The 24,719-nt window shown below is 47.6% G+C and overlaps 8 protein-coding genes across 8 annotated transcripts; 5 read left to right on the forward strand and 3 right to left on the reverse strand.

The window, feature by feature from the left end:
* Positions 1–512: 512 nt before the first annotated feature.
* TERG_08895 (uncharacterized protein) lies at positions 513–861 on the forward strand (the record flags this gene model as incomplete). The annotated part of the gene is made up of 2 exons (XM_003233179.1): positions 513–561; positions 626–861. The coding sequence occupies 2 exons, from the start codon at positions 513–515 to the stop codon at positions 859–861; spliced, it is 285 nt and encodes a 94-aa protein (XP_003233227.1).
* A 3,015-nt stretch (positions 862–3,876) lies between these two features.
* Positions 3,877–5,054, forward strand: TERG_06222 (uncharacterized protein; the record flags this gene model as incomplete). Its single annotated transcript, XM_003233181.1, has 3 exons — positions 3,877–4,071; positions 4,101–4,754; positions 4,911–5,054. The coding sequence occupies 3 exons, from the start codon at positions 3,877–3,879 to the stop codon at positions 5,052–5,054; spliced, it is 993 nt and encodes a 330-aa protein (XP_003233229.1).
* Positions 5,055–9,474: 4,420 nt separating this feature from the next.
* On the forward strand, positions 9,475–10,764 carry TERG_06224 (uncharacterized protein; the record flags this gene model as incomplete). The annotated part of the gene is made up of 6 exons (XM_003233183.1): positions 9,475–9,565; positions 9,711–9,776; positions 10,003–10,161; positions 10,319–10,419; positions 10,534–10,627; positions 10,691–10,764. 6 exons carry the CDS (start codon positions 9,475–9,477, stop codon positions 10,762–10,764), a joined length of 585 nt encoding a protein of 194 aa, XP_003233231.1.
* A 2,004-nt stretch (positions 10,765–12,768) lies between these two features.
* On the reverse strand, positions 12,769–14,565 carry TERG_06225 (uncharacterized protein). Its single transcript, XM_047748572.1, has one exon. It carries the CDS (start codon positions 14,181–14,183, stop codon positions 13,839–13,841), a length of 345 nt encoding a protein of 114 aa, XP_047604557.1. The 5' UTR covers positions 14,184–14,565; the 3' UTR covers positions 12,769–13,838.
* Positions 14,566–15,055: 490 nt separating this feature from the next.
* On the reverse strand, positions 15,056–15,268 carry TERG_12384 (uncharacterized protein; the record flags this gene model as incomplete). The annotated part of the gene is made up of 1 exon (XM_047751347.1): positions 15,056–15,268. One exon carries the CDS (start codon positions 15,266–15,268, stop codon positions 15,056–15,058), a length of 213 nt encoding a protein of 70 aa, XP_047606821.1.
* Positions 15,269–15,448: 180 nt separating this feature from the next.
* Positions 15,449–16,214, reverse strand: TERG_06226 (uncharacterized protein; the record flags this gene model as incomplete). Its single annotated transcript, XM_003233185.2, has 4 exons — positions 15,449–15,490; positions 15,570–15,653; positions 15,714–15,794; positions 15,858–16,214. 4 exons carry the CDS (start codon positions 16,212–16,214, stop codon positions 15,449–15,451), a joined length of 564 nt encoding a protein of 187 aa, XP_003233233.2.
* Positions 16,215–18,683: 2,469 nt separating this feature from the next.
* On the forward strand, positions 18,684–20,906 carry TERG_12385 (uncharacterized protein). Its single transcript, XM_047751348.1, has 2 exons — positions 18,684–18,749; positions 18,827–20,906. The coding sequence occupies exon 2, from the start codon at positions 20,049–20,051 to the stop codon at positions 20,406–20,408; it is 360 nt and encodes a 119-aa protein (XP_047606822.1). The 5' UTR covers positions 18,684–18,749; positions 18,827–20,048; the 3' UTR covers positions 20,409–20,906.
* Positions 20,907–22,165: 1,259 nt separating this feature from the next.
* On the forward strand, positions 22,166–24,467 carry TERG_06228 (uncharacterized protein). Its single transcript, XM_047748573.1, has one exon. The coding sequence runs from the start codon at positions 23,373–23,375 to the stop codon at positions 24,222–24,224; it is 852 nt and encodes a 283-aa protein (XP_047604558.1). The 5' UTR covers positions 22,166–23,372; the 3' UTR covers positions 24,225–24,467.
* Positions 24,468–24,719: the final 252 nt, after the last annotated feature.

Below are 24,719 nucleotides of genomic sequence, written 5' to 3' on the forward strand. Positions count from 1 at the left end.
GATATGCCTTTTGGACGCTGTCATTAATATATTATTACATATCAAGTCGATCATATTGAGATTCAACTTCGATCCACGCGGACCAGGGGTTGTTGCTGACCTTTTCCATGGTCCTACTCCTGAAGGCGCATATAACCAGGGCATACCTCGAGATTGTATTGGCGATTGGACGAGACTCGGCAAACTGCCCGACTCCCTCTTTTCCTTTTCGGTGACACTACCTCTGAAACCGGGGGGGTTCTTCCACAACCAGCAAACCGCATTATTATTACTTCGTCATCCGTCCTATCGGCTCTATCGATAAAAGCAGTGGCGCAACACTGGGCTGGTCCATGCCCGGCTAGTCAGTTTGCCTAAAAAGATAGCGCAAGGCCTTGGTTTAGGCTGGTGTGGTTTGGGGGAGAAGCCCCTTCAACAACGGCTTTTCTGCAAGAGTGCATAAAAACCACGCACAGAAAAAGAAACAAGAAAAGCATCCCCAGAAAGCCCCGAAGGGGCCAGCTCGTGTTCAGATGGCTCTGACAGGCTCAAAACCTGTGATGCTGTGTCCAGTCCTTCTCAGTGAGCGGGATGATGTCGTATTCTTCTGTTTCCTGTCTGTTTTGCCTTTTTTTTTTTTTTTTAGTTGCTGGTTCGGCTTCACCTCACCTCCCCCATCACATCGCTCCTGTTGTTGCTGGTGTCTATGTTGGAAAAGAAATTATCATCCCGCTTCCTGGCGTGGCTATCAATGGATATCGCGCTATGGAGTCGAGAGTTGTCTGCATGCACGCTTATGTCGAGGGCTGTCCTGATACCCCAGAGCCAATGCAAGCCACGGACATCAACCGGCCACAGACCTCTGCTGATCAAGATGTTTAAAAGTGATAGATAAATCAACGGTCTCCAGCGCACTCAGGCACTGCTTCGCAAGTTCTTTGGCATGTTCCTCCGTGCAAGCCTAATATATATACTCCGTACATACGTACATATATTTATGCCCGCGTACCTCCCTCTCCCCGGCACCGAATCTCTCCCAAGCCAGCACAGGGGAAACTGCAGCCGTTTCGCATAAATATCGACCGCGCTTGCACAACGCCGATCTCCTTTTTTTGGAATTCGATTCGTGATTCTTTTTTTTATAGTTAAGATTTTCTTCTGTTCTTTTTCCATGTATAAATTTTCATATTTGTTCTTCTGACGTTAATGCTTGCTTTTTTCCGCCTGTTAGTCCAAGTAACGAATTTCTGAGAGAAAGTAAGGAGAAAAAAGGCCAAAGGGCTGAAAGAGAGAAGGAAGAGGGAAAAAAAAAGCAAGGAGCCAAAGGAGGAAGAATAAGAAAACATGGTCAGAGGGAGAGACGAAGTGGGCGAGTGAAGAATCGGAAGAAGAAGAAGAAGAAGAAGAAGCAAAGAGATCCACGACGGTGGACTTTTTGGCTGCGCTGCTTTTCTTTTGCCTGGGCGGCGGCCGGCGGCACGTTACCTTCTTTCTGCCCAGCGCGCGCTGAGGTTTCACCGCCCGCTAAAAGGAGCGACGACGTCAAAAGAGACTTCGACCTCAACCTCAACCTCAACCTCAACCTCAACCTCAGCCCGTCAACAGCGACAACGACAATGACGGTGGCAGCGACAGCGACGGCGACAGCGACTTTTACCTTGCTTTCGAGCCCATCTTGCGATCTCCACCGCGGCCGTGATGGCCAGTTGCCAGGATCCCTGCACGTTGGTCTGCCAGAGCCCTTGTTCGCAGCGAGCTAAGTCTTGATGCAACATCCTGTCGCGTCAAGATGCTCCGACTCCACGGAGAACAGACTTGACAACGCTCATGATCATGGGAGAATCTATCCACAGTCTCCCCTCTGTCTCGGTCTCTCTCTCTCTCCCGTCTCTCCTTTTTTTCTCGGTTAAGATCCATGATAAAAAAAGAAAGCCACAAGCTCGAAGCTCGCGGCGGGAAAGCCAAACTCCGTTTGCCGTGGGGACGATGGACGCCCTTTTTGGTTTTTTTTGGTTTTGTTTTTTCCCCTTTGGCAACATCGAAAGCTAGAACAAGGTGAGGAGAGAAAGATAGAATGAGAGAGGGAGGGAGGGAGAAGAAGAAGAGAAAAAGAAAAGAAGAAATAGACGATGAGGAAGAAGGCTGAAAGTGCGAGCACATCCCTCTTTAGCTGGCGGGAAGAGCGTATATACGCAACTCTGTACAGAAAGAACGCTTAGCATCCTTGAGCCAAGTGTTGTTAGTAGGGTTGTTATGGACGATTGCCGCAGCTGCAGCTTAGCAGGCCACTCTTCACACCCCCGAGCGTCTGATGCCCAATAAGTCCCGAAATAATATGGATGAAGTGAAGAGGACAGAACAGAGAAACCTTTCAGGGAGCTGGTTCAACCACCTCTTGTAACTCTCGGCATGCATCCAGTGTGCTGGGTTGACACGACTGTCCGCTTTTTGCTTCTCGACATATCTCTCCTGACGGGGATTCTCACACCTTATCCACTGGCAACCCTTGTCATTTTAATGTTCGTCACTGGTCAGAACATCATTACACGGGGTTAGCAGCCACCTGCTCGATAGCTTTTTTTTTTTTTTTTTTTTTCCTTTCGACCTCCTTTTATAACGTGTTATGTATATCTGGAGCTGTGGAGCCTGTCATAGCCATCCGTGGATTTTTTCAAACCTCCAACGGTGGCGCGGGTGGGTCTTTTTGAATATCACACGCATCGTACGTATCTGTGTACACCTCTACATCTATACTTACACACGTTTCATGGAAAGGAACTTGAGTAGTGATATCGGGAATTTCGCTAATTACAGTCTAGGCTTTGCGAAGGCTTCCTGCCCAGCTTCCCTTGATCGAATCTCTCAGACAAGCCCCAGTTTATCCCGGCGAAGCTAATTAACGGCAGCTTCTCCCGACTAAACGTTGTTTCCTGCTCATGGGCCACAGGTCGGCACAATTCTCTTCTCTGCCCTTCATTTTTGCACAGGTAGTCTTGCCGGTCCTGACGTCGCATATACTCATTTTAAAATACCTTTTTATACTTTCCTTTCCCATCTCTATTCTGATTTGATCAAGCCCCTCTCTTAATACGCCCTTATTATTATTACTATCCCATGCCCTGCTATGCCGTTATTACCATACCTATTATTATTATGATCTGTCGCCAGCGTCCCGATGACCTCCATGACAATAAATTATAATAATAATACAACCATGCACAGAACTAGTTTTGCCTTTGAAGTGTGAGCTTGTCAGCAATTTTTTTTCGACATATGCAACTTCTCACTTGAACAAATATCATATGCCCTTCTACTGATATAGCATTCTTTCGACCTTCGATCTTCCCCTTTCTCCCCTTCTTCTATCAATATCATACTGTTTATTATTATCATTCTGGCATCGCTAAGGTCCTTAGAAGGTGGGGTGGGCGTTCCTCTACTACTCTTTTCGCTGCTATCAACGAGCTTGCCTCACGCGATCCAGTTCATTTATACGCACAGGGTGTGCCGAGTAACCTATCTAGGAGCCGCCTAGAGAGAGAAAGAGGGGGCTGAATTTAGGCCCTAGGAGTTGGTAGCGGAAAAAGAGAGGAGGATCAGGGCTTCATTCAGGAGTGGACGAAGGCAGAACTGAACAGGGAGGGCAACGGACTGGACAATCCCCAGGGCAATCGGTTTTACAACCGCCCTTCCCTACCACTAGGTCACCCTCTGGCGCAAATTTCAAGTAGCCTGCTGGAGCTTCAAAGCTCTAGCAGAGCTGGTTCGCAGCCGTGACGCTGGCGGATCCATACCGGGATTATCAAATTGATTACTCCGCCCACGAACAGACGAAAGCGCAGGAGCAACAGAGCCAGTTGGTATACGAGGCAGACCAACAGCAAGCAACGCTTCATCATGGGGGACGCCCTGGAGCAGCTTTCATTTCGAGTGGCCATACTTCGCAATACCAATCTCAGCCACAACAGCATCCCCTGCACCGGAGCCCCCATCAACAGCACCAGCAGCACCGGCAGCAGCACCACCAGGCATCGCAGCAACAGCCCCAGCACTCACAATCTCAACAACCGAGTCAGCCGAGCCACGGTCCAGGTGCGGTTTTGATGCCCTCCCCTAGTCAGCACGGCGTTGTACGTGACTTGCAACAGCAGCCAGTTATGATTCCAACGCCTATGGTGCCACCGCAGCTGCCTCCTCATTTCAGTTCCACTTCACTCCCGTTGCCGTACCCTGGAGACCGGCATGGTGTGAAAAGGCGGCGAGCGGACGATGGGCGAAGCGGAGGGAGTGATGAGACGGCTTCTGGGATCGGACTTTCCATGCTTCCAGAATCATCTCATGCTGACGAGCAACACTCCTCCGAAATGCTTTTACCTACTCCGGGAGATCATTCATCTCACCACCCACATGCTCTACAACATGATTATCACCAGACATCCCCGATTCATCAACAACATCACCATCACCGACTACCGTCCCAGGCTACCCTAGCGGCAGTTCAGGGTAGTGATGGTGAACTCACTTCCCCCGGTGGAGGCACCGGCTCACAAAGCGTCGTTGGCCAGCCGGGCATGCCGGACCCTGCGCCTCGCCCCAGGGGCCCAAAATTGAAATTCACACCGGAAGACGACAGTTTACTCGTGGAGCTGAAGGAAAATCGGAACCTGACCTGGAAGCAAATTGCAGAGTTCTTCCCAGGTCGGACCAGCGGGACCCTGCAAGTACGATATTGCACCAAACTGCGGGCAAAAGCAACAGTTTGGACAGACGAAGCAGTACGTCCTTTTGCCCTGACCCGTGCATTCCTGATCCCCGTTCTTCCCCTGACCTTTTCTGAACCTTTCCCCCTTTTTTCGAAACTTAAATCCACTGGGCACTAATCACGTCCATCCTGCTGGTGCCCGATATACTGACATGTTTTGTCTTCAAAGGTGCAACGCCTGCGTAACGCTATTCAAGATTACGAAAACGATCGCTGGCGTATCGTTGCTACGAAGGTCGGCAGCGGATTTTCTCCCGCAGCCTGTCGAGAAAAAGCTGCAGAAATCCACCCCTCAAATCCCCCACCAATCTAAGAGCCACTCCTCGTTCGACTCCCGCTAGAACGCTTCTCGAATGCCATTTTGCTACCTATCGGGACTAGATCGCTTCCACCCGCGCCTCATGATGTGCGACAGCGTGGTACATTCAAGTCTATTGGTACCCATCTTGCTCTAAATTACAAAGAACACCGCATACGTCTATTAATATCGATGTCTAATTTTTCTTTCTCTCCCTTTCGACTCTTAATTTTCAATTTGACTTCGGGATTTGTCGGATACTTTTCTCTACTTTGGTTATTCAGATTCAAGATCCGAAAATTCGACAGGTACACCTTGAGCCTGCCTCCTTACATCTGGATGTCAAGAGAAAGCAGTAATTCTGGGCCATCGAAAGTTCTTAAGATTTAGAACAAACATACCGGCGGGAAAAATTCATCTAAAGGCACAACGTTCAAAGAGAGACCGGTGATCCTTTTGTTTCTACAGAAAAAGAAACAAGAAAAATAATTGTGTCACAGATTCTCTCGAGCTCGATTCCCGTCGAGTCATCATTGTTGACGTGTAATCAACCACACCGAATCTTTTCTCCGGCTGGACCGAAGAATGAAGCAAGAATATGAGACACCCATCGCGCTATATCCCATGGTTCCTGCAACCTCCCGCTATCCCAACTTCAGTGGGATGTCAATTCAACTTGCTTGATATGATAAAATACCAATAACTAGGCGACTAATTTCACCCAATCCCGTTACCGCCCTTATGATACCCAGGTGTCCTGTGCAAATTGACACCACAAACCTTGAATTAGCAAACTCCAGGTTCTTCTCTGCCTTTTGTCCAGCTCTCCATTTTACCACTGACTGGATGAATGCCAGACGAACGATGGCTGTAGCCAACTCAATTACGGTCAATACCCTTTCCTTCCCTTTGTTTAGATGTATCTTGTATGGAGCCCTAGTCATTCGCTTCAGAGCCATTTGCTTACTCTATATTCTTCTTTACTAATAATTTCTCTCGCTTGGTTTGGTTTTCCTTTTCTTCCGTTTTTTCGTTTTTACTAGCTGCATAACCGTTGGCGTCAATTTTCTATCTACTGAACCCTTTCCCGTATAATAATGATTGGCTCACCTGGCCTACATCCCTGTAATATCACAGGAGGCCTGTAGCTAGCATGCTAAGTGTATGGAGCACTCCTTTTTTTTTTCTTTCCCTCTGGCGGATATTAGTTCCTATGTTTACTTTCCTATGTATTGTATTTTTCCTTTCCGATTTCTGTATCTCTTGCATCTTGAGATTGACTGTTGGCAGCAAGACACGAAGTACAAGTGGGAGCGAGCTAACAGGATGCCGTGTTGAAGATGTCAATTTTGATTTTGTATCTATGCATATATACCCTTTTCTGTACTCCAGCTCCCTTTGGCGGGCTGTGGGCTGAGTCCCCTGTTTATTTAGTCGGTGTGGCTTCACATTGATGGTCCCCTTTTACATACCCTTCAACCTCATTCGTGTTTTGTACCAAGGTGGTGGTTCCATTGCTCTATTTATTCCTGAGATATAACGATCAAGAAAGTCTTATAACAAAATAAAGCTTCTTACGGAGATATCGTCCCCATACATTCTATACTTGTAGATAAAGTCCTTAATCTCGGTATTTTATTGTCCGGGCCACAATATTCCTGGAGAGGTTCCACCGGATATACACCTAGAGCAAACAACTCGTTAGTCTATTTTTAAGTAAGTTACTGAACATATTACTGAACATGTTACACTAGGAGCACTCGGCTATTACGAGGCTGTGTGTGATGTTCGCATGCGGATCTAACATGGACGTGCCTGACCGGTTTTGTGGGTTCAATATAAGGGTGTGTCTCCGGAAGGGGTGGGTATCAGGGGTAGGGAATCCAAGGGGCGATCTACTCACCATATAGTATACATATCGGCCTGATGGAGCCTCAGCTGATGAAAGGGAACGACGCGTGTAATTTATATGGCGGTGAAGTGTTCTTAGGCGATGACTAGATCCGGGTTAGGGTAATATAGGAAATTTCCCGAGTACCGTGCATGCGCGAGATGAAAAGATGCGTAAAGGTTGCACATTAGTCTACCATTGTATCCAACTCGACTGCGCCTGCAGGAACGCCCGTTATGACTTTGCTGGCGACGACTTAACATCATGCAGTATGATATGCAGGAATCCGTAAAAAAGGCAGGGGAGCTACTCATACACTTCACGGCCTCTGAATTTTGGTCAGTTTATGTGGCGCTGGTTAGTCGTCTCTTCTTGATCGGGGCGGGGTTTCGGTAAGCCGACGACTGGAGTCTCATGTAGGAAAACTTTGAAGGATACCTATATCGAGACTAACCCAGTAGAGGCAGTGGCCGATTGAACACGAAAGCATACCCCAAAGTCAATCGAGGTTTGATTTTGTTCCTTTGATGCGTGGATGCAGGGTAGTACAAAAGGGCATTTCACCCTTATCCACGTCTATAAAAAACGAGATATAGCTGCAGAAGCACCTCCCCATGTTTTAACTAGGAAAGCACTTTGTTGCCCCCTTAAGGATGGTTACACATTGTGTAGAACACCCCGAAAACATTGTCGATTCAGCATGTAATAATGAACATGTTCAGAACGAAAATATTGGGGATGACTCCAGTCTTAATCTTGAGTATTAAAAGTACCCCAACAAGGCAGTTGATAATGAGGCTTGGATTTATGCACCATAGGCGTGTTCTCGCCTCATGAGGCTGAGACCAAGTAGCTTAAAGATTGATATCATCTGATATTACCATTTTGTTTGCTCCAAATAATAAATGTCTAGTTTTGCATACGTCCCACTACCCTTTCTTGAAAACACCCTTCCTAGGGCTGATGCTCAACGTATGGACAAGATAGAGTTGGCTACGTAATACAGACTTGTAGCCCCCTTTATTTCATCTGTTGGGCGCAAATTTGAGTCAGGGCCCATCAAGATACCAAATCGGGTAGCTAGATACTAGCAAAGGGCAATAAACTGGCTGGCCCAAGTCAGTATATTTCAATAAGCCAATTTATATCTCGCTGTCTACGGCGTGAAGCTTCATGGTAAGAAGAGGTTGTACAAGGGAGAGACACTGCTGGGCGGCCACCAAATTCACAGAATGACTCGGTTGACAAATCAAGGCGTTGAGAAATACTAGTGATATCTGGAACCTAGTATCTGGGTCACACTCGCCCATGTACGAAGAGAGAGTTCGGAAAGGCGGGTATCATTACTGGGATTTAGTAAGTTTAAGGCCGTAAGCCTGCACGTAAATGTGTTTCTGTAACCAACCCCGACTTGTGACCCGCATATTCGGATCTTTCGTTTTGGACCAGTTAATAATATTTGCAGGCTGGTCATTGACAAGGCCCAGCAGGATATAAAGTATGGAAGCTCAACAATATGAAATTTTCTTCTGTACCTCTAATATCCCGCGGACCTTGTAGTACAAAAAAGAGGCGTGCTCTGGAAATAAGGGAAAGGGAAAACGCAACGTTGAAGGGTAAACAAAGGGAGTTACCCAACCTCTTCTGTGCATTTTCTGGAATCGGAATGACCAAAAACTGGACATTTAAGGGGCAACAATCCGTGCGTAAAAGGTTATACCGAGTTAAGCATGCGAAGCGGCGTACTAAATCTGATGCCGAAGGTATGAAAGATGACGATGGTAAAATCGGTGCTGGAGTATTGGGTGACAAATGAAAGTCATCTTGTCGTTAAGATAGATGCACATGCAATGGTGTGGAAAATAATTAGCATCAAGGTCATTCCAATGTGAACTTTGGAATGGATTGAAGCTAGAAGTTGTATCCCCTGTTGTTCGGGCCATCCGCACGTAGATATTCAAAGAGCCGTCAAGGGGTAATGCTCCTATATTTTTCAATGGACTGGGTTCCATTCACCAGAACGGATGAATAGTCCCCATTTATAGCGATATAGAGTGACCTCGAAGTTCGAGAAGATTGCAAGAACCGTTTGTTCGGCGGCGGTCTCATCTGTGTGAGCAGAGAAGCAGCTTAGTCGAAGCGAATAATAGTGAGATATCGCACACTAGAGAGACTAACCAGAGGTTGCATATACGTAAACTATCCGTTCTAACTACAAAGTCACGATTTTGTAGGTTCGATTGACGGAGCAGCGAGGAACCTCGACTGATGACTTGTGGTTGAGATCTTTCCTTTTTTGGACGGTAAGGGTTAGATTTATGTGATGACATAATCTGTTCAAAGTGGCTCCACACGATATAATTCTCATTGGTCAGATTAGAACTGTTTAGACCATGACTAAGCAGCGACTGGCCATCCGGAAGCAGGCATTTTCCAAGCCAAAAGTCCAAAATCATCACTCCACCTCGACTTCAAACCTCTCCTATCACCACAACAGAGTCCGCCGAACAAACCAATTGGTGGTGTTTGAGGAATTGCGAAAAGATGTTTGTCCAGCGAAGTGTTTTCGCCCTTGCCAGACGGACTCCGGTCCGAGCTGTTGCGAAGCGCTCTTTTTCTACGTCGTTCGTTCGATGTACGTATCAGTTCCGTCCTTTTGCCTTAAAGGAAGCTTCGCTTGATTGACATGAGAGTGATGTGATGTCCAATTGGGCGAAGAAATTGTCATTTGGAACAGACCGCGTGGTTAGAGCCGTGACTAACTTGTTAAATTATGACAGTCGAAGCCAAGTCGAAATGGGATCCTCAACCTGGCGAATCAGCTGGAAAGATGGTTTCCTTCGAAGGTCCGTTAAGACAACCGTTCTGAACCTAGAATTTCTCTCTAGACCCTTGTATTTGCTTCCCTGAGGTCACGAAAGGCTCTGAATTGGACGGAAGGCGTCTTTTGGAGATGCCTATAAAGCCTGAGCCTCTGCAACATTCCTATACTCTCCTACGGAATATGGGCGTCAGAATACAATACTGGGATTAAAGTCAAGAGTCTAACTGGAGAATTTTCTATACCTTTAGAGGCCAAAACCCCATCAGACCTTCTTGCCCCCGGAGCGAAGCCCGGTACCGTTCCTACTGATCTTGAGCAGTCCACGGGTTTGGAGCGATTGGAACTTTTGGGCAAAATGCAAGGAATCGATATTTTCGACCAGAAGCCCCTCGATGCTTCACGACTCGGTATGTGCCGTTTACATCATTTCTGGATTGTTTCTTTCATGATTTGTCCAACCGGACATTTTGAAATGTCATACGCCGGATGAATCACTCAATCGGTGTCTACGAAATATAGAATAGGTTTGTGTATGAGGCATTGCTCACTCTTCCTTGCATATAGGAACCATCCAGGACCCAATTGTCGTCAAATCCGCCGGAGAGGAACACTACGTCGGATGCACTGGTTACCCAGCCGACTCTCACACTGTCATCTGGCTGACTGTAAGTGATATATGATTCTCTGCTCCATTTGCCCAGCTACCTCCGGGATCTATCAGCGTTGTGCCATCCATTATGATATGAATGTAGCTAAATTTTACATTTTTGGATTGTCAGGTCTCCAAGGACCGGCCAGTTGAGCGTTGCTCTGAGTGCGGCAACACCATCAAGATGGACTACGTTGGTCCAAAGGAAGATCCCCACGCCCACAGTAAGTTTTGTGCCTTTTCCCCATGATACTATGAATCACGCTAAAATCCCTCCTAATAATCAGGCCACGACCACCACGGCCCTTACGAACCAAAGACCTTCGCCGACTACGTCAAGCCTGAGTATTGGTATAGGTAAATTGGCATATGTACCATTGCTACACTTCCCTTGACAAGGACTTCCTTTTCCTGACATATCTGTATCTGTACTAAAAGAAATGCTGAGGGAGATCATGCCTTAAACATATATCTATCATCAATCTGACTCAGCTATTTCCTGTTTTATTTGATATATATACTTCTACCTCCTCATCTCATTTCGCTGTGCTCCACCCATGATCTCGTGTTATTTTATTTCGTAGAATAACTGTTATAACAGTCTTGTGCACACGATAAAAAGAACGAATATGTCATTTCAATATTGACTTTGGAAGGTACCCTGGTACCAAAGTCAACTGGCGTAAGGGGAACAACTATACGAGCCGCGAATCGCCTTGGAGCTTCGCCACCACTATCGAGTAGATTAACTATTCGTGGCCTTGTACGGGACTTGTTTCACAAGATCTTATATATCCCACTTGGCTTGCCGCAATAGGGACCGAGGGAGCCGACAAGAAAAGACATGACCGTGGGGGCAGCATATTGTTTTGTTATTCTACCCGGGTACGCTACCTACGCCTTTCCACCCGTCCTTTATATCCTACTTTGCTGTATATCATGATGCCATGCAATGTAATGCAATGCAATGCAAGCAAAACAAGTTTCTACCAGCGTTCGAGAATGTGGGGGGGACAAATGTAAGTGACATGATATGATGTCGACACATTGATATGACACAACGACAGAGCGGCTGCTTTTCCCTGGGCCTGAGAAGACTGTTTATTGGAGATCTGGTACGGTAGGGTTTCGTTTCCAAGTCTAGAAGCAGAGAGTGGAGTCAAGTTGTACGCGCAAGTGCTTGTACAGTCATAGGAATAAGTTCGACTCCTATTGAGGATGATATCCTGGTAGGCGTAAAGTCAAGAGTCAATGGGGATTAGATGTTTGGGTAGAACCCCCACAGGTCTTTACAATATGGAGACTGTGTCAAGCCTGTGCCCGCGGAACTCCCACAGCAGAACAAAGCAAAGGTGCATAGCAGGGTACCATGCATGCCACGTACGGCTATAGGTTACCAGATGTTACATTGTCCTGACAGATAACGGAGAGCTAATGGTTAAGAATACCCTATCGCATATTGTGGGTGGGTAGCGTATCTCTATACATGATACCCTTCCGATGACTAACCCCCATTTCAGCCTCCAGAGAAGTGGGAACATGTATACTTGAAGGTAAAATTAGTTATTTCAGCGCATTCCTAAATAATTTGAGGTCATCACCTGTCAATTAGGTTATATTTGGAAACCAGGAGATGCTTTCGGTTGGGTATTGGAGGGTATGTATAATCTACTGCCCACCTGGAAGGTCAGGTCGTCACGACGGATCTTCACAAGCAGGTCTGACATGGGACAGTCCTTGATAGGTGGTAGGAGGAAACTATCGAAACCTGGGTAGGTTCATCAAGGGAGTCATAAGCACGGTGGAAGAAGAAAAGAATATTCAACAGGACCGGCAGGCGTGGCTGGGCAGGGTTTCTTGACATAAGGCGCAGCTGGAGTCGACCGCACGGTCACCATAATCACGCTGAGGTAATGGTATATCATAGAATGTACGAATAACAAAAGGGTAAAGAGCAAGTTCCTTCCTCGTTGGGGCAGTCCATCTCATGTTCAGCATTAAGGGGCTGTGGTAACCAACCGTGGCCCGATACAATTGGCCGAGTGGAAGTCCATGTCCGACAAATGGCTGAATTGAATATGGATACCCTCAACTCAAGTTCAGCATAGCAGGGTCTCTAGACCTGTGAGTGGGGGGTAAATGCGAGTAGCTGAGAGACCTATCTGGTCGACCACCCCCATGTATAGTCATACAAACAATATGACCTTCAGCTCGTCATTGCCTAGTACGTGTCACAACCTCGAGGCAACGAAGAACAACGGGCAAAAGAAAAAGTGTAAATGGTGAATGTAAAAAAAAAAAAAAAAGGCAAAATATGGCTATGCTCCTGAGAATACACCGATGCAGCACGAGTCGAATCGGCAATGGAACCGGCACGGCACGGCACCCGGACCGCAACTTCAATCCGTAAGACAAATATCGTAAAATCGCAATTGAGCCCATTCAAATTCCGCTGCCATTGAGCCTTGAATATCAGAGGGTAGGATTAAGCCGCGAAACCAAAAACAAAAAACTGATCCATGTCGGCCAATTCCATCAAGAATTGGGTCGTATTACCTCTACCAGCGGGTAACCCAATATGACGTGCATACAATCTCCCACACCTTGTACAGAAACCCGATCACGCGCACCTTCCTTGTAGTGAGTAAAGTCAAAGATTCGTCAACACGTCCACACCCATGCTGTTAATTCTAGGCAGTAAAAGACTTGGATGAGCTTCTCAATGGCTCTACCAATTCCAGACAGTGCATATAGACGGTCTCCTTCTAGCCGTCCTTTAGCTCTAGTCTCATGCGGTACCATCTGATCTGTCTGAAATGTCACATCTCCAATCTCTCGGCTTTCGTATACAACATTAATGTGGCTGGGAATTATTCGCCCTCCTTCCACTGCTTTCGTAACTGCCCATACACAGGCTAACGACCAGGAAAGAATTGATTGTAGCCATACTATTCCTTGCCATTCCCTAACAGGATAATAGATAGACATTGCCTTTACAGGGGTATATCTGGGGTATCTGTCCCATTGAATAGATTTTGCTAGTTCTTACATTGCAGTTCGTATGTGTTGTAGACAGGGAAGTCACCCGCAGATGTGTTTGAACTCAACCTTCATCGGGGAAACACGGCGTGCATATCGGTTTGCGTATGGCTTTTTTTTCTTGTGAGATCTTACTCCCAACTCGACCATGCATATGAAATGATGATCTTCGATGAGAATAGGGGAAATAATATGTAAAAATATGTTACTTTGGTCGTTGCCACATACATGGGGCCTTGCCACTAGCATCTAGATCGAGTCGCGGTTGTATCAGGCGCAGGGGTTGATGGGTATCATGGCTATTATGCCTTGTTGACTTATCCTTCCTCCCCAAGGCGAGCCCATGAATGCTACATCGAAGGTACAGGCTCGTGAAATCGACAGTCAAACGGTGGATTATCGAAGATACCGCTGGATATGTAGCGATACATGGCTTGAGGTTGGATGTTTAGAAGTAGTAGACCCAAGCTCGAGCGTCTCGGGCCCGCGTACACTTGATAAACGGGCACTTTGCATATTTTTGTTGCGGATGCGGGCCTTGACAGCAAACAATAGAGCTATTCGCATAGAATATGCTCTGTAATCACTGTCTGGCTGCCCGCCGTCGAGCTGTCTGTTGATGGCAAACCGCATACATTCGACGAGTGAAGTGAAAATAAGCTGCTCGAGGGCGCGGAAGTACTTGGCGGTCACGGTACCTGGTGGAGTTTCCAGCGTGTTGTGTAAGCCAAGTTCCTGCATCTACATCCGACATGAAATACACATACGTGACTTGACATCATAACTGCGTAGCGCCGTGTAGATCGCCCAGGTACCCGCGAAGATAAGATTTCAGTTTAGTTAACATAGTTACACTCCTCTCCTATTCTTGCTTCCCGAATTAAGTAGAGGTAAATGGAAAATAGAGACAGGCTAGGGGAGCCTCGGGCAAAAACGAACTGACGAGGAACAGTAATAGTTAAGAGCATTGAGAGAAGAGCTAAAAAGAACAGGAAAAATAAACTATCCAAGAACATCAAAAATTCCATCACCCTATTGATATCACGTCAATTGCATCATATAGCCTTCCATTCCCTGACCTGCCTGCCATGTTCCGTACTTCCTTCATAAGGTACCCAGCAAAGAAAAAGAAAAAGAGAAGAGAAACAAAAAGAGAAAGATAGTATATAAAATAAAAAGAAACAGAAAGAAAAATGGAAGTAAAAGGGCTGCAGCCAAGTGGAAGGCACAGGCAAAACAACAAAAGTACTTGAGACCAAAAAAAAGAAAGAAAGCCGCACATGAGTAATGAGTTCGTGGTCCATGATCCGTGAGCCGACAGCCAATGGCTTGTGGGATATATCCAAAAAGGCGCTCCAAGCGGGTAAGGGAAAAAAAAAAATTTTAAACAGGGAATTATGAATAAAAAAAGTAGAAAGATAAGAGTCCCGTCATACCACAAAAATCCAGTGCAAAGGGGGTATTAAAACTCTGCAGAACCGCCGCATATAGAGAAGTGGAGAGAGCAACGCGCGTAGGTGTGATCGAGAGGAGGAAAGGGCGGATGCTGTAGCGGAAAATTGAAGAGAAATGAACGCCCATCCAAGCCCAGACAAGCCCAGACCCAGACTCCCTCAAAATATCAGAGTGAACGTAACGACAGAAACCTGTGGTGAGAACAAGTAGATGTAGAAATCAAGGTAAAGATAGTAATTTAGGAAAACGGACGGCCCAATCATAACATCCCTTTCAAGCTTTAGAGTTGGATAGGTAAAGATGCCCAACTGTGCCATATATCCGAGCGTTCCACTCTCAAATCCAGGCGGCAGAGTTTCAATATTTGCCATCATGATCTAGGCAGTCCTCTTGGTGTCAAGGAAAGGGAAGGCTGCCCATAAAAAAAGAAACAAAAAAGGGGAGGGTTGGGCTAGGGAGGGGGCGTGCTTGGTGTATCCCAGGAGTTGGACTCTTGTCGCGGACGGACCAGAAAGGTATCCCAAGACGGTTGCCTTTTAGACATCAAGTCTTTATAGGTTCTTGAAATGTTCCTTGGCATATTGCTCACAGGCCTAAATGGGGCATGTTAGGTACTTTTTTTTTTATCAAGTTTTAAAATGAGTGGGGAACAATTGTAAAGAGTATGAATACCTTCGCTGGTTTCCCAACTTTCTGTCCAATGACCTTCCACTTATTGGATTCATACTCCTTGATTGCATCCCGTAGAGCTATGGACTGTGCACCGTGTTAGATTTGTATTTGAAGGAGCTTTCATTCTCGATTGAGCAAATTTACCTCGTCTTCTGCAAATTCCGCATAGTGCATGTCTTTATACCAATGCTTTTTGACGCTACCTTCAGTTCTGGTAGGGAACGTCTTTGACTCTAGTTAGTGGCTGAGAGCAATGAGTAGCATAGTCAGATGAATTGATATGCGTACCTTAGCAATCTCGCTCCATGTATTGCCAGCATCTCTCATCGTTTTGAGCCTTTGCTCCTCCTCTGCGGTCCAAGGTGTATTGGTGCGGCCTTTCTTCTTCACACCTGCCTCTGGAGCGGGTGCAGGAGCGGTACTAGTCGTAGTGCCATCCTGATCAGTAGTATTAGATCCAGTCATTGGAGGTCTCATGTTTGATAAGGAGCCCGGCTGTTGGATGGAGGCTCGACGCTTCCTTGGATTAGCGGGTGACGAAGGCGGATGCACTTGACCTGGCTGTTGCTGCTGTTGCTGGACGTGGGTAGTCTGAAGATGTGACGGAGCCGGAGCCGTAGTAGGAACCGGAGGCGCAGGGACCATTGGATTGTCGAAGGGGTTTGGAGGAGCAAATGGAGAAGGGGCACCTGTTTGAGAGAGGGGGATGGGATGCTGATGGTGCTGGTGCTGGTGGTGCTGTTGGTGTTGCTGCGGCGGGTGATGCTGCGGCTGTTGCTGCTGGTGCTGCTGATGCTGGTGAGGAAGAGCTGGCGGGTTGGGGCCTACGCCAGTCTTGAGACGGTGTGGGGAACTAGATCGAAAGGAAAGAAAAAGGAGAGAAGGACGAGTCAGCTGGGGAGGGCCAAGTTAATTGTATCACTGGGGTTGTCCGCGTATAGGAAGAGGGAGATGAGAATAGAGAAGGAAAGACAAGAAAGGAAGGATATATATGTAGGCGGATCGAGCATCTTTATGCTACGGGAAGGAGGACGAGGAACCTAGGAGCAACTCCCGAGGAACCGAGTAGAGAAATGCAGAGGAAAAGTGTAAAAAAAAAAAAAAAAAAAAAAAAAGAGAGAATGGAATAGCAAGAATAAGAAACGAGTAGGGAGAAGAAGAGCTAGAAGATTTGGTGGAAGTCGATGAAGGGATGAAGGGGTATAGGGAGTCTGAAATGGGGGACCTGGAGGTGACAAAGGAGAGACGAGTAACTCACTTCATGTCCGGAAGGGGAGACCTGGATGGGAAGACCCAATTCATCTGTAGCGATACGAACGATAGCGAGGAGAGTTAGCCAGGCTGATTCAGATAGCTGAGCTACATAGCATGTACTCCGTCCTTGGGGGAGTGAGTTTGCCGAGAAAGCTGTCCTTGCTTGAGTGTATCTCTGTCTCTCTCTCTTTTTTGCTCTGTTTCTCTGCCCTCTGTTTCTGTCCTTCTCCCACACACTCTCTAACACGGCGGACAGTGGACAAGGAGGTTACACGGAAGAGCAAGGGAAAAGGAAGCGTTGGGCCTGATCGCAACGAATGGGGGGGTGTGAGGGAGGGAGCAGCAGCCGGTGACTTGCGGAATACCCGTTGACAGGTGGATGATGTACGAAGCAGGCAGCGTACCGGGCGTGTGAGGCAGTGACCGGGGGGGGGGGGGAAAGGCCAAGCGAAGGATGAGATAGAGATAGAGCCACAGACAGACAGAGGGAGGGAGCGAGATAGATCAGAGAGCAAAAGGACGCCCTGAGCCAACAGAGAAGTAGCCAGAGCAAAAGAGGACGAAGCTGAGGATGGAGCTGAAGCTGGCGGTGCAGAGCGAGCAGGCAGGAAAAAGGAGGATAGACATACTGTAGCTGGAGGTACATATACTCCCTTCACTTTAAACAGGCAGAGCCGGGTTCGAGCACGCGCTGGGTAGGGGAGAAGAAACTCGATCTTGGTCTTCTCTTGTCTCTCTGCCGCTTCGTCCGTGTCCCGTCCCTTTTCGTCTGATGTTGTTCTGCTTTTTTGCGTCCGTCTGGTGATCTGACCTTTTTTCCTTTCTCGTCACCCCCTTTGCGAAGAAGATGCCGACGATGACCCACGAGCGAAGTGAGGATGCAAGATGCGAGATGAGAGGAAGCGAAGACAGGAAATGTTCCAAGGTTTGGCCCTTCCTTGGGCTTGTTGATGTGCGGGGGATGGTCGGATGATGTAGAGTGACTTCGCTCGCCCGCAGAATTTGTATGTGGCGAGAAGTCGCTGGACATAGCCTCGCCCCCGGTAATACCGTCCCAATACTAGGCATAAACAAAGCGCCCCGAGTATCGAGCATCGACCATCCACCGCGGCGCGAGGGGGACGGGCTGGCAAGAGAGCGCGAGGCCGGCAGAGATGCGGACAGAGCAGTGTCGATGCTGGCCGGGAGGGCTCGCCGCCGTCAAGAGGCGACTGGAGATGTTTCCCTGGGACGTCATCGACGGGCCGCTGGGGAAGCTGATGTGCTTCTACCTGGAGCTACTTCCTGCCCCCCCCCCCCCCGTAGGCTCCGTAGTACTCCGTAACCAAGAGTAGTTACGTAGTGATCTGATGTGCATTTCAAAGTAGTCCAGGCAAGGTACCTGGCTGGCTCCAGCGCACTCTCCGTACAGTGCCCGTTGTTGTTTAAAGACCAGCAGTTACATCTCCGCAAAGTACACCTGTTTGCTGCGCTCGTGCTCCGCCAGGGATTTCACCCCCTGACGGGCCCCGTTGTCCTCCAGCTTGCCTGTTTTCGCGCTTCCTGTTCGCTCGATCGAAGGCAGGACGGAGTACACATACAGAGACTGAACTGCCGCTGCTCGGTTGGACATCTCTGCCAGCCCAGCTTTTGGAATCGACAGCCTCCCTCTCGCGCAACACGGCAGAGCACAGGCATTTCTGGGAGGGACGAGCAGGTACCTGGGCCCAAAGTCACTCTGGGAGCGGGAAGCCCTCCTGTACACCTTGGATTAACATTAGTTACCCCAGTTTCTGGATGCGCACAAATCGTTCGAGGGCCTCCCGGTAACTGGCTTCAGCGCGCTAGTTAACGAGAGAAGCTATGTCTCTAAGGGGGGGAGCTGCCGCCTAAAGTGTTTCGTTCCCTTTGAATCTGGTCTGGGATACGATGCAGCCGGCCAAAACAGTCTGCTCTTTTCCTCTCCGCTCTCTCTGTTTCCCCTAGGTGTGTGTATATTCTTGTTCCGCTTTGCTGACCTCTAGTCTTCCGTTGACGTTTGATAACCACGGCTCCCCGTCCAGCGTCATCGACAGCCTCACTTCTTTTGTGGTAAATAATTTCCGATCATGCCGTGCCATTTACAACTCGCTTGCTGATGCACTCTGCCTCCCTTTGCTTTTCGCTCGGGAGCTTCGTCTTCGGCTTTGTCCGCGGGTACACATGGGAAAGCCCGTCGATATACCCTCCGCAAAAGCGCATATCGTAAGACGTGGTTGCTCTCCGTGTCCCTCCAGGTAGACATCCCATCCTCTCTGTCGGATTGGCCATCCGCTCATAGGACGATCTTTCCCGGACGTCTATTTTATATCCCGTCAATTATATACGCTTGCTGGCTGGCATGAAACTGTCCAATAAATTCGATTGCAAAAGCAAGAAAGGGTGTAAAAGCTGCTTGTCTCGAGATCGAGGCTGCCCTCAGCTTGTAAAGTGATAGAAGAAACGCCTTCTCTTTAGAATGCCTTAATGCTTTTCCCGTTCGTTCCATTCGTCAGTATTGGCTTCCCTTGATTGCTGTATTTTGGCCTTCAACCGCCCTCTCCGGGCGGCTGCTGCGCTGTGTACTGTGTACATACGCGCGAGGATGGGCCGTCTTTTCTTCCTTTTCATGTCTGTCTACCTGACGTCTGTCAACCTGGCACAGATAGTCAGCATCCCTCCTTGCATCTTTTTGCAGATCATAGTCAGACTTCACCGCGTTGTAGGACTTCATCGGCCGGGACTTCGCATACCTCCTTGGCCTCGTTTCCACCAAGAGCTTCCCCTCGTCTGAAGGAGTCTTTGACTGACTTCTCCCCCGGGCCAACGAGACCCCCGAGGTCGATCGAGTGTCGAGCACTGTTTGGCCGGATCAGACCAGCCCAGGAACTAGGACCTCGGAAAGGCGTTTGTCCAATATATCTGGACCCTTTTTTATCCCCACGGCACTCAGCTTCCTTCCCGTCACTTTGATACACCAGACAGAAAGTAACTCGAGGATCGCAGCTATACACGGAACACTCCCTAGAGAGTGCTCACACGATGCTACTCTCGCCCACAAGGAGGGTTGACGGCTTGTTCCTTTGAAACTACGTCCAACCTGCCAAGTAGTGCAACAAACACGCAACGCTTGTTTTTGTAGCACCACGACACTTACTTGTTCAATCTACATGGCTTCTTTCTCGTTTCATTCTCACTACAAGCCTATTCAGTGTTCACTCGCCATAAATGGAAACGGGGATACACTTGATACTCGGAATAGTTGGCGCCGCTACTACTCCCGCTTACTTACAGCTCTATTTTGGTGTCCAGTGGCAAGCCTCTACTGTCTATGCATGCAAGCTCCCTGGGTTAGTCAAATGTCTTGTATGCAAGCTGAATGAGCTAACGGGCTATAGAATTGGCGGTAATGCCGCGGAGATTATGGCTTCTCAAAGGCGGCTGTCAGATGTGACATTACCAGCCACGTATAGCGAATCCTCTCCATGGCTCTTCCTCACAGCACTAGTTGGGCAATCGGTTGGCATCAATAAGCGGCCGCTTGTTATCTTACAGTGGATATCTTCCGTAATGGATTCCACACGATGAAACAAGAACGGCTCTTTATGACTGCATGGCATGCAAAAAAAAGGGGGGAAGAAACACAACGGGAGACTGGACTACCGCCACTTGATTAAGAGAGAACAACCTTTCAAGACACTATAGCTAGTGAGGCCGCACCTACCGTGCCGCTTGGTCAATGCAGCGAACTATCTGCGTCCTTGGATCACCAACAGGAGTTGAGACGGTTCCATCATCAAACCCGATTATATCCATTTGGCCTCGTAAGCTTCCGCATCACCAGCAGTACCCGCGAGCCCTACGGGTATAAGGAAATGCAAGTCGGCACTGTCATTGCAAACCACATTGCATATATCTACCCTTGATCTCATTTATCTTCTTCCCCAGGATTTATTTGTAGACAGGACTACGCCGTATACAATCAGGGTGTGATATGTAGTTCTTATGGCCATGACGGCTGGGAGTCTCGCAACCGTGCTGCGCTGTGACACGGGGACCGAAAGCAAACTCCGCTTGACAAAAAACGAACCCAGGGGATCCGAGGAGCCGAACTCCGGGTTTCGAATTGAATGTTTCTCTCATCTTGCTGCCGAAATATACTCGTTCTACGTTCTCCATCGCGCTTCGGCAACCCCTGAGGGATAAAATGCCAAGCCCATGATGCCAAGAAAGATGATTAAACATATTATGTAATCAAAGAGCCCCTTGAAGCTTTGACCATATGATGACTCATCCGCACTTTTTTTTGGGTTTGTTTGCTTCAGATGTCCCGTGATCCGCTGACTCAGCTTTGCCTGCGCTTTTCTTCTATTTTTGGAGTTCTCGCGTCGTTTCATATAGACAACATCACAGTGTCAGAAGCAGCAGACGCAGCAGATGAAGCAGATGAAGCGGTTCGCCCCATGCAGTCAGCCTGTTGAGTTGGCCAAGACCTGTTTCAACTGGCTCTTCTGCAACCGTTTGGCCCTGTTTCCTCTTTCCTTTAATTCGATAGGAGGAGAGAGAGGGGGCGAGGAATGGAGTACGTATCGGTCTGCCGCTGATAAACAGCACCGTGCTCCTGAGATTGGAAGTGATGGTATTATAAGATCGATATTACTAACACCGGAGCAGACTAATTAACCGCTCTGAATACCTGCAGACCGCTCTCTTACTGAAAAAAGATTTACTGTCTCAAATATACATATGGAGTATGCAAGCAACATATAAGAGCTCAACCGGACTAAATCTCTAGCCTTCCCATCAAACCTGCAGTTTCCAGAAAAGAAAAGAAAAGGAATAATAAAATAAAAAAAAAATAATAAGAAAAAACCTCCGCCGCTCAAGCTTCATCGGTTTCCGCCAAGCGAACTGTTATTATTACGTCAATCTGGCTGAAACTATCCACTCTTTTTGTCCAACTTGGCACATCGAACATGCATATCTCTAACTGCTGTACAGTGCTTGCTCAGCCCTGCTGCTCTCTTAACCGACATATCCACGGCGTCAAGTGGTTCATGCTAGCTCCCTGCACCTGTTGGTTCTAATCCTGAAGCACCACCACGCCGCCATCTGATCTGTACCCGTGGCAATGCAGCGACATAAACCCATGGCAAATCATGAAACGGGCGTAGATCAGTTGCCAAAAATACCTTTTTGGGTATTTTTTTGCTTTTCTCTCCGTCTATTTTTTTTTTTTTTTCTCTAATGTTTTCTTCTCTCCCTCCATTCTATAACCCTGGCTCTTCCTTTCCATGTTAGCCGTTGGAGGGGGGAAGGGGGCCGCAGAGCTATCACAACCGTTCTTACGGGCCTGCTGGGCGGATTTCTTGAACAGGCGGAGGAAGTGGGAAAAGGAGTGCCTACACTTACTCTGTACCTCACGGCAGATAGATGCTGCGTGTAAAAGCAGCATTTACTTCTCCTCCATACATATGTCATGGTGTGCATGCCTTTGTCATGATATAATAACTATCAGGATGAGGGATGGAAAGTGAAATGAGATCGTGCCCAAACGTACTCCTCCCTACTCCGCAGTGTGCTACAAACCTGTTACATAACCATGCCTTCTCCGCCGTGGCAAGGCACGGTATGCTAAGGCAAGGCCTGCAAGTCATGCAAGACATATTTGGAGGAAGCTGCTATGTCATCTACCATCTAATATCATATTTCATCCCCAGACCTGCAGCATTTTTCATTTACAACAACTTACGCTGTTTACAACAGTCAAGGACTGGAGCCCCAACCTGTTTCCTACCCATTCACCGCAAACAATCTATAATAAAACCGCTGCCCATAGCCGAGTCCTCAACCGCTAGGTCACTCCCCAGTCTTTCGTTCACTGTTGTGTGGCTCAGAGGGGAAATCCAGCCTGCTATCTTCCCTATCTCGAGAGGATATTTGCTTACTCTGCCCCCTTCACTTCATTAATTGATAAATAAAGGCCTTCATCCGGCCGCTTTTCACCATCCTTCTCATATCTTTCTTTGTGGAGATAGAAGAGAGATATCTCTCACTATAACCTTTTTTTTCCTCTCCCTGCACACTACGAGGTAGTGTGTTTTATCCACGGTTAGATATACAAACCCCAACTTGGCTTCCGCCCGGATGTCACTTTCTGATCCCTGAAGAACAGCTTTATGAACCACGATTTTTCGCAAATTCAAAAAACATATTGGCTAGCTCTCTCGGCAGTATTGCACCGGTTGTCATAATTATTCAGCGAGATATACCAGTCTAATCAATCGTATTATACCCATTCAGGAGTCGCAGAAGATGGACCGACAGACCTATATTGATGGACCACCGTCACCACCATCTTTTCTGACTGAATATAAACCTCCGTGCCTTAGAGCAATGAGGTGTGGAATTGAAAAGCAGAGCAAATCATTGCCTTCTTGCGGTGGACGCGCATGGACTGAGGAAGAGGTATGACTGGATGAAAGCAATAGGCCGGTGGTTTGAACATATGTTAATATTCATGATCAGGATACCTACCTCTACCGTGCCCGTATGATGAAAACCCCATACAAACGTATTGCAGCTCATTTGTGCAAGACCGAGCTGGCTTGTCGCTTGCACTTTCACCAAATGTCATCAGGCAACCTCCGGAGGCGAAGTGCAAAGTCACGATCTTCCTCACTCAGCCTGGAATCAACACAATACCCCATTGAGGATGCGAGGCGCAATTACTCTACCCCTTCACACACAAGGACTCCGTCTCCACGCTACGAACCAGTTCCCAGCTACTTCCCACCCTCTTCTTCCCCGGCTTTTTCTCAACAGCGATTGCCGTCGCTTTCGTATCCGCTGGAGCTATCATCAACTGGTCCAGACCCCAACAAACAACCCATGGCCCATGCTAGCACAGCACACGACAGGAACCCGTCCCCACCAAACCATCGATTCCATGTCAATATCAACGCTTCCAGGCCGTCGAATATACCGTACACCCACAGATACTCATTCCCGCCCCTTTCTACTCACGCTGCTGTAAATCATCCTTCCCAAGCCACACTACCGCAGCCTAATATATCTGATTTATCTCATGATATAACTTTACCACCAATCCGATCGATCCCCTTACCCACACCTAGCCCTAGCCCGGGACCTGGTCCGGGCCCCTTAATTCCCTCAAGGGAACTCCTTAGAGATGTTTATCGGCGTGGGTCTCACCCGCTAGCAGGGCAATGCACAAGTGATCTCCGTCGTGCAGCCGACGAACCTCCACAACATCGAGTTACAGAACCAGGTGTTCAGCAATTTACTCAAAGCGCTCTGCGAAAATGTGCCGTCTCTTCACTTCTGAATGTTGAAAGAGACGTATGGACTCCTCGAGAGATTAAGAGCGGCCCTGTGATGTGAAGTTCCACTGCGATGCTTTCCCTTCGCCATTTTCTCCCTTTTACTATGTATATTTTTTTCAGGATAGCCCTACTGGTGGCTGGATACACTGCATATTCTCTTTAAATATACCCTTCAATGAACTTTAGTCCTTTTCCTCCTTATTTCTCCATTTACCTTACGTTGACGAGCTTAATGATCATAGGTTGCTGTACACTCCTGCTCATTCCATCCTGTTCCCTTCAAAAAACAATATATATAGACTCCCACCATGTATCTTGCATATTTTTTTTTCCCCATCGTGTTTCTCGCTCTGTTGAGTTTTCCATGGAGGAGAAATTTTGTTTACTTAGTTAATATAAAAGACGTGCTGTTCAATTTGATATTATATTAACCTCGTTTCAAGAATTTTACCCGCAGGTGCGCGGATCATTCTTCCATCCTTTATAGACTCCTCGAAATCCTGCTACTATAAGCACATCCACACTTCAGGTTACAGCCTTGTCCTGTAGTTAT

This window comes from Trichophyton rubrum, assembly GCF_000151425.1.
Source record: "Trichophyton rubrum CBS 118892 genomic scaffold supercont2.7, whole genome shotgun sequence".
Classification (NCBI taxonomy): domain Eukaryota; kingdom Fungi; phylum Ascomycota; class Eurotiomycetes; order Onygenales; family Arthrodermataceae; genus Trichophyton; species Trichophyton rubrum.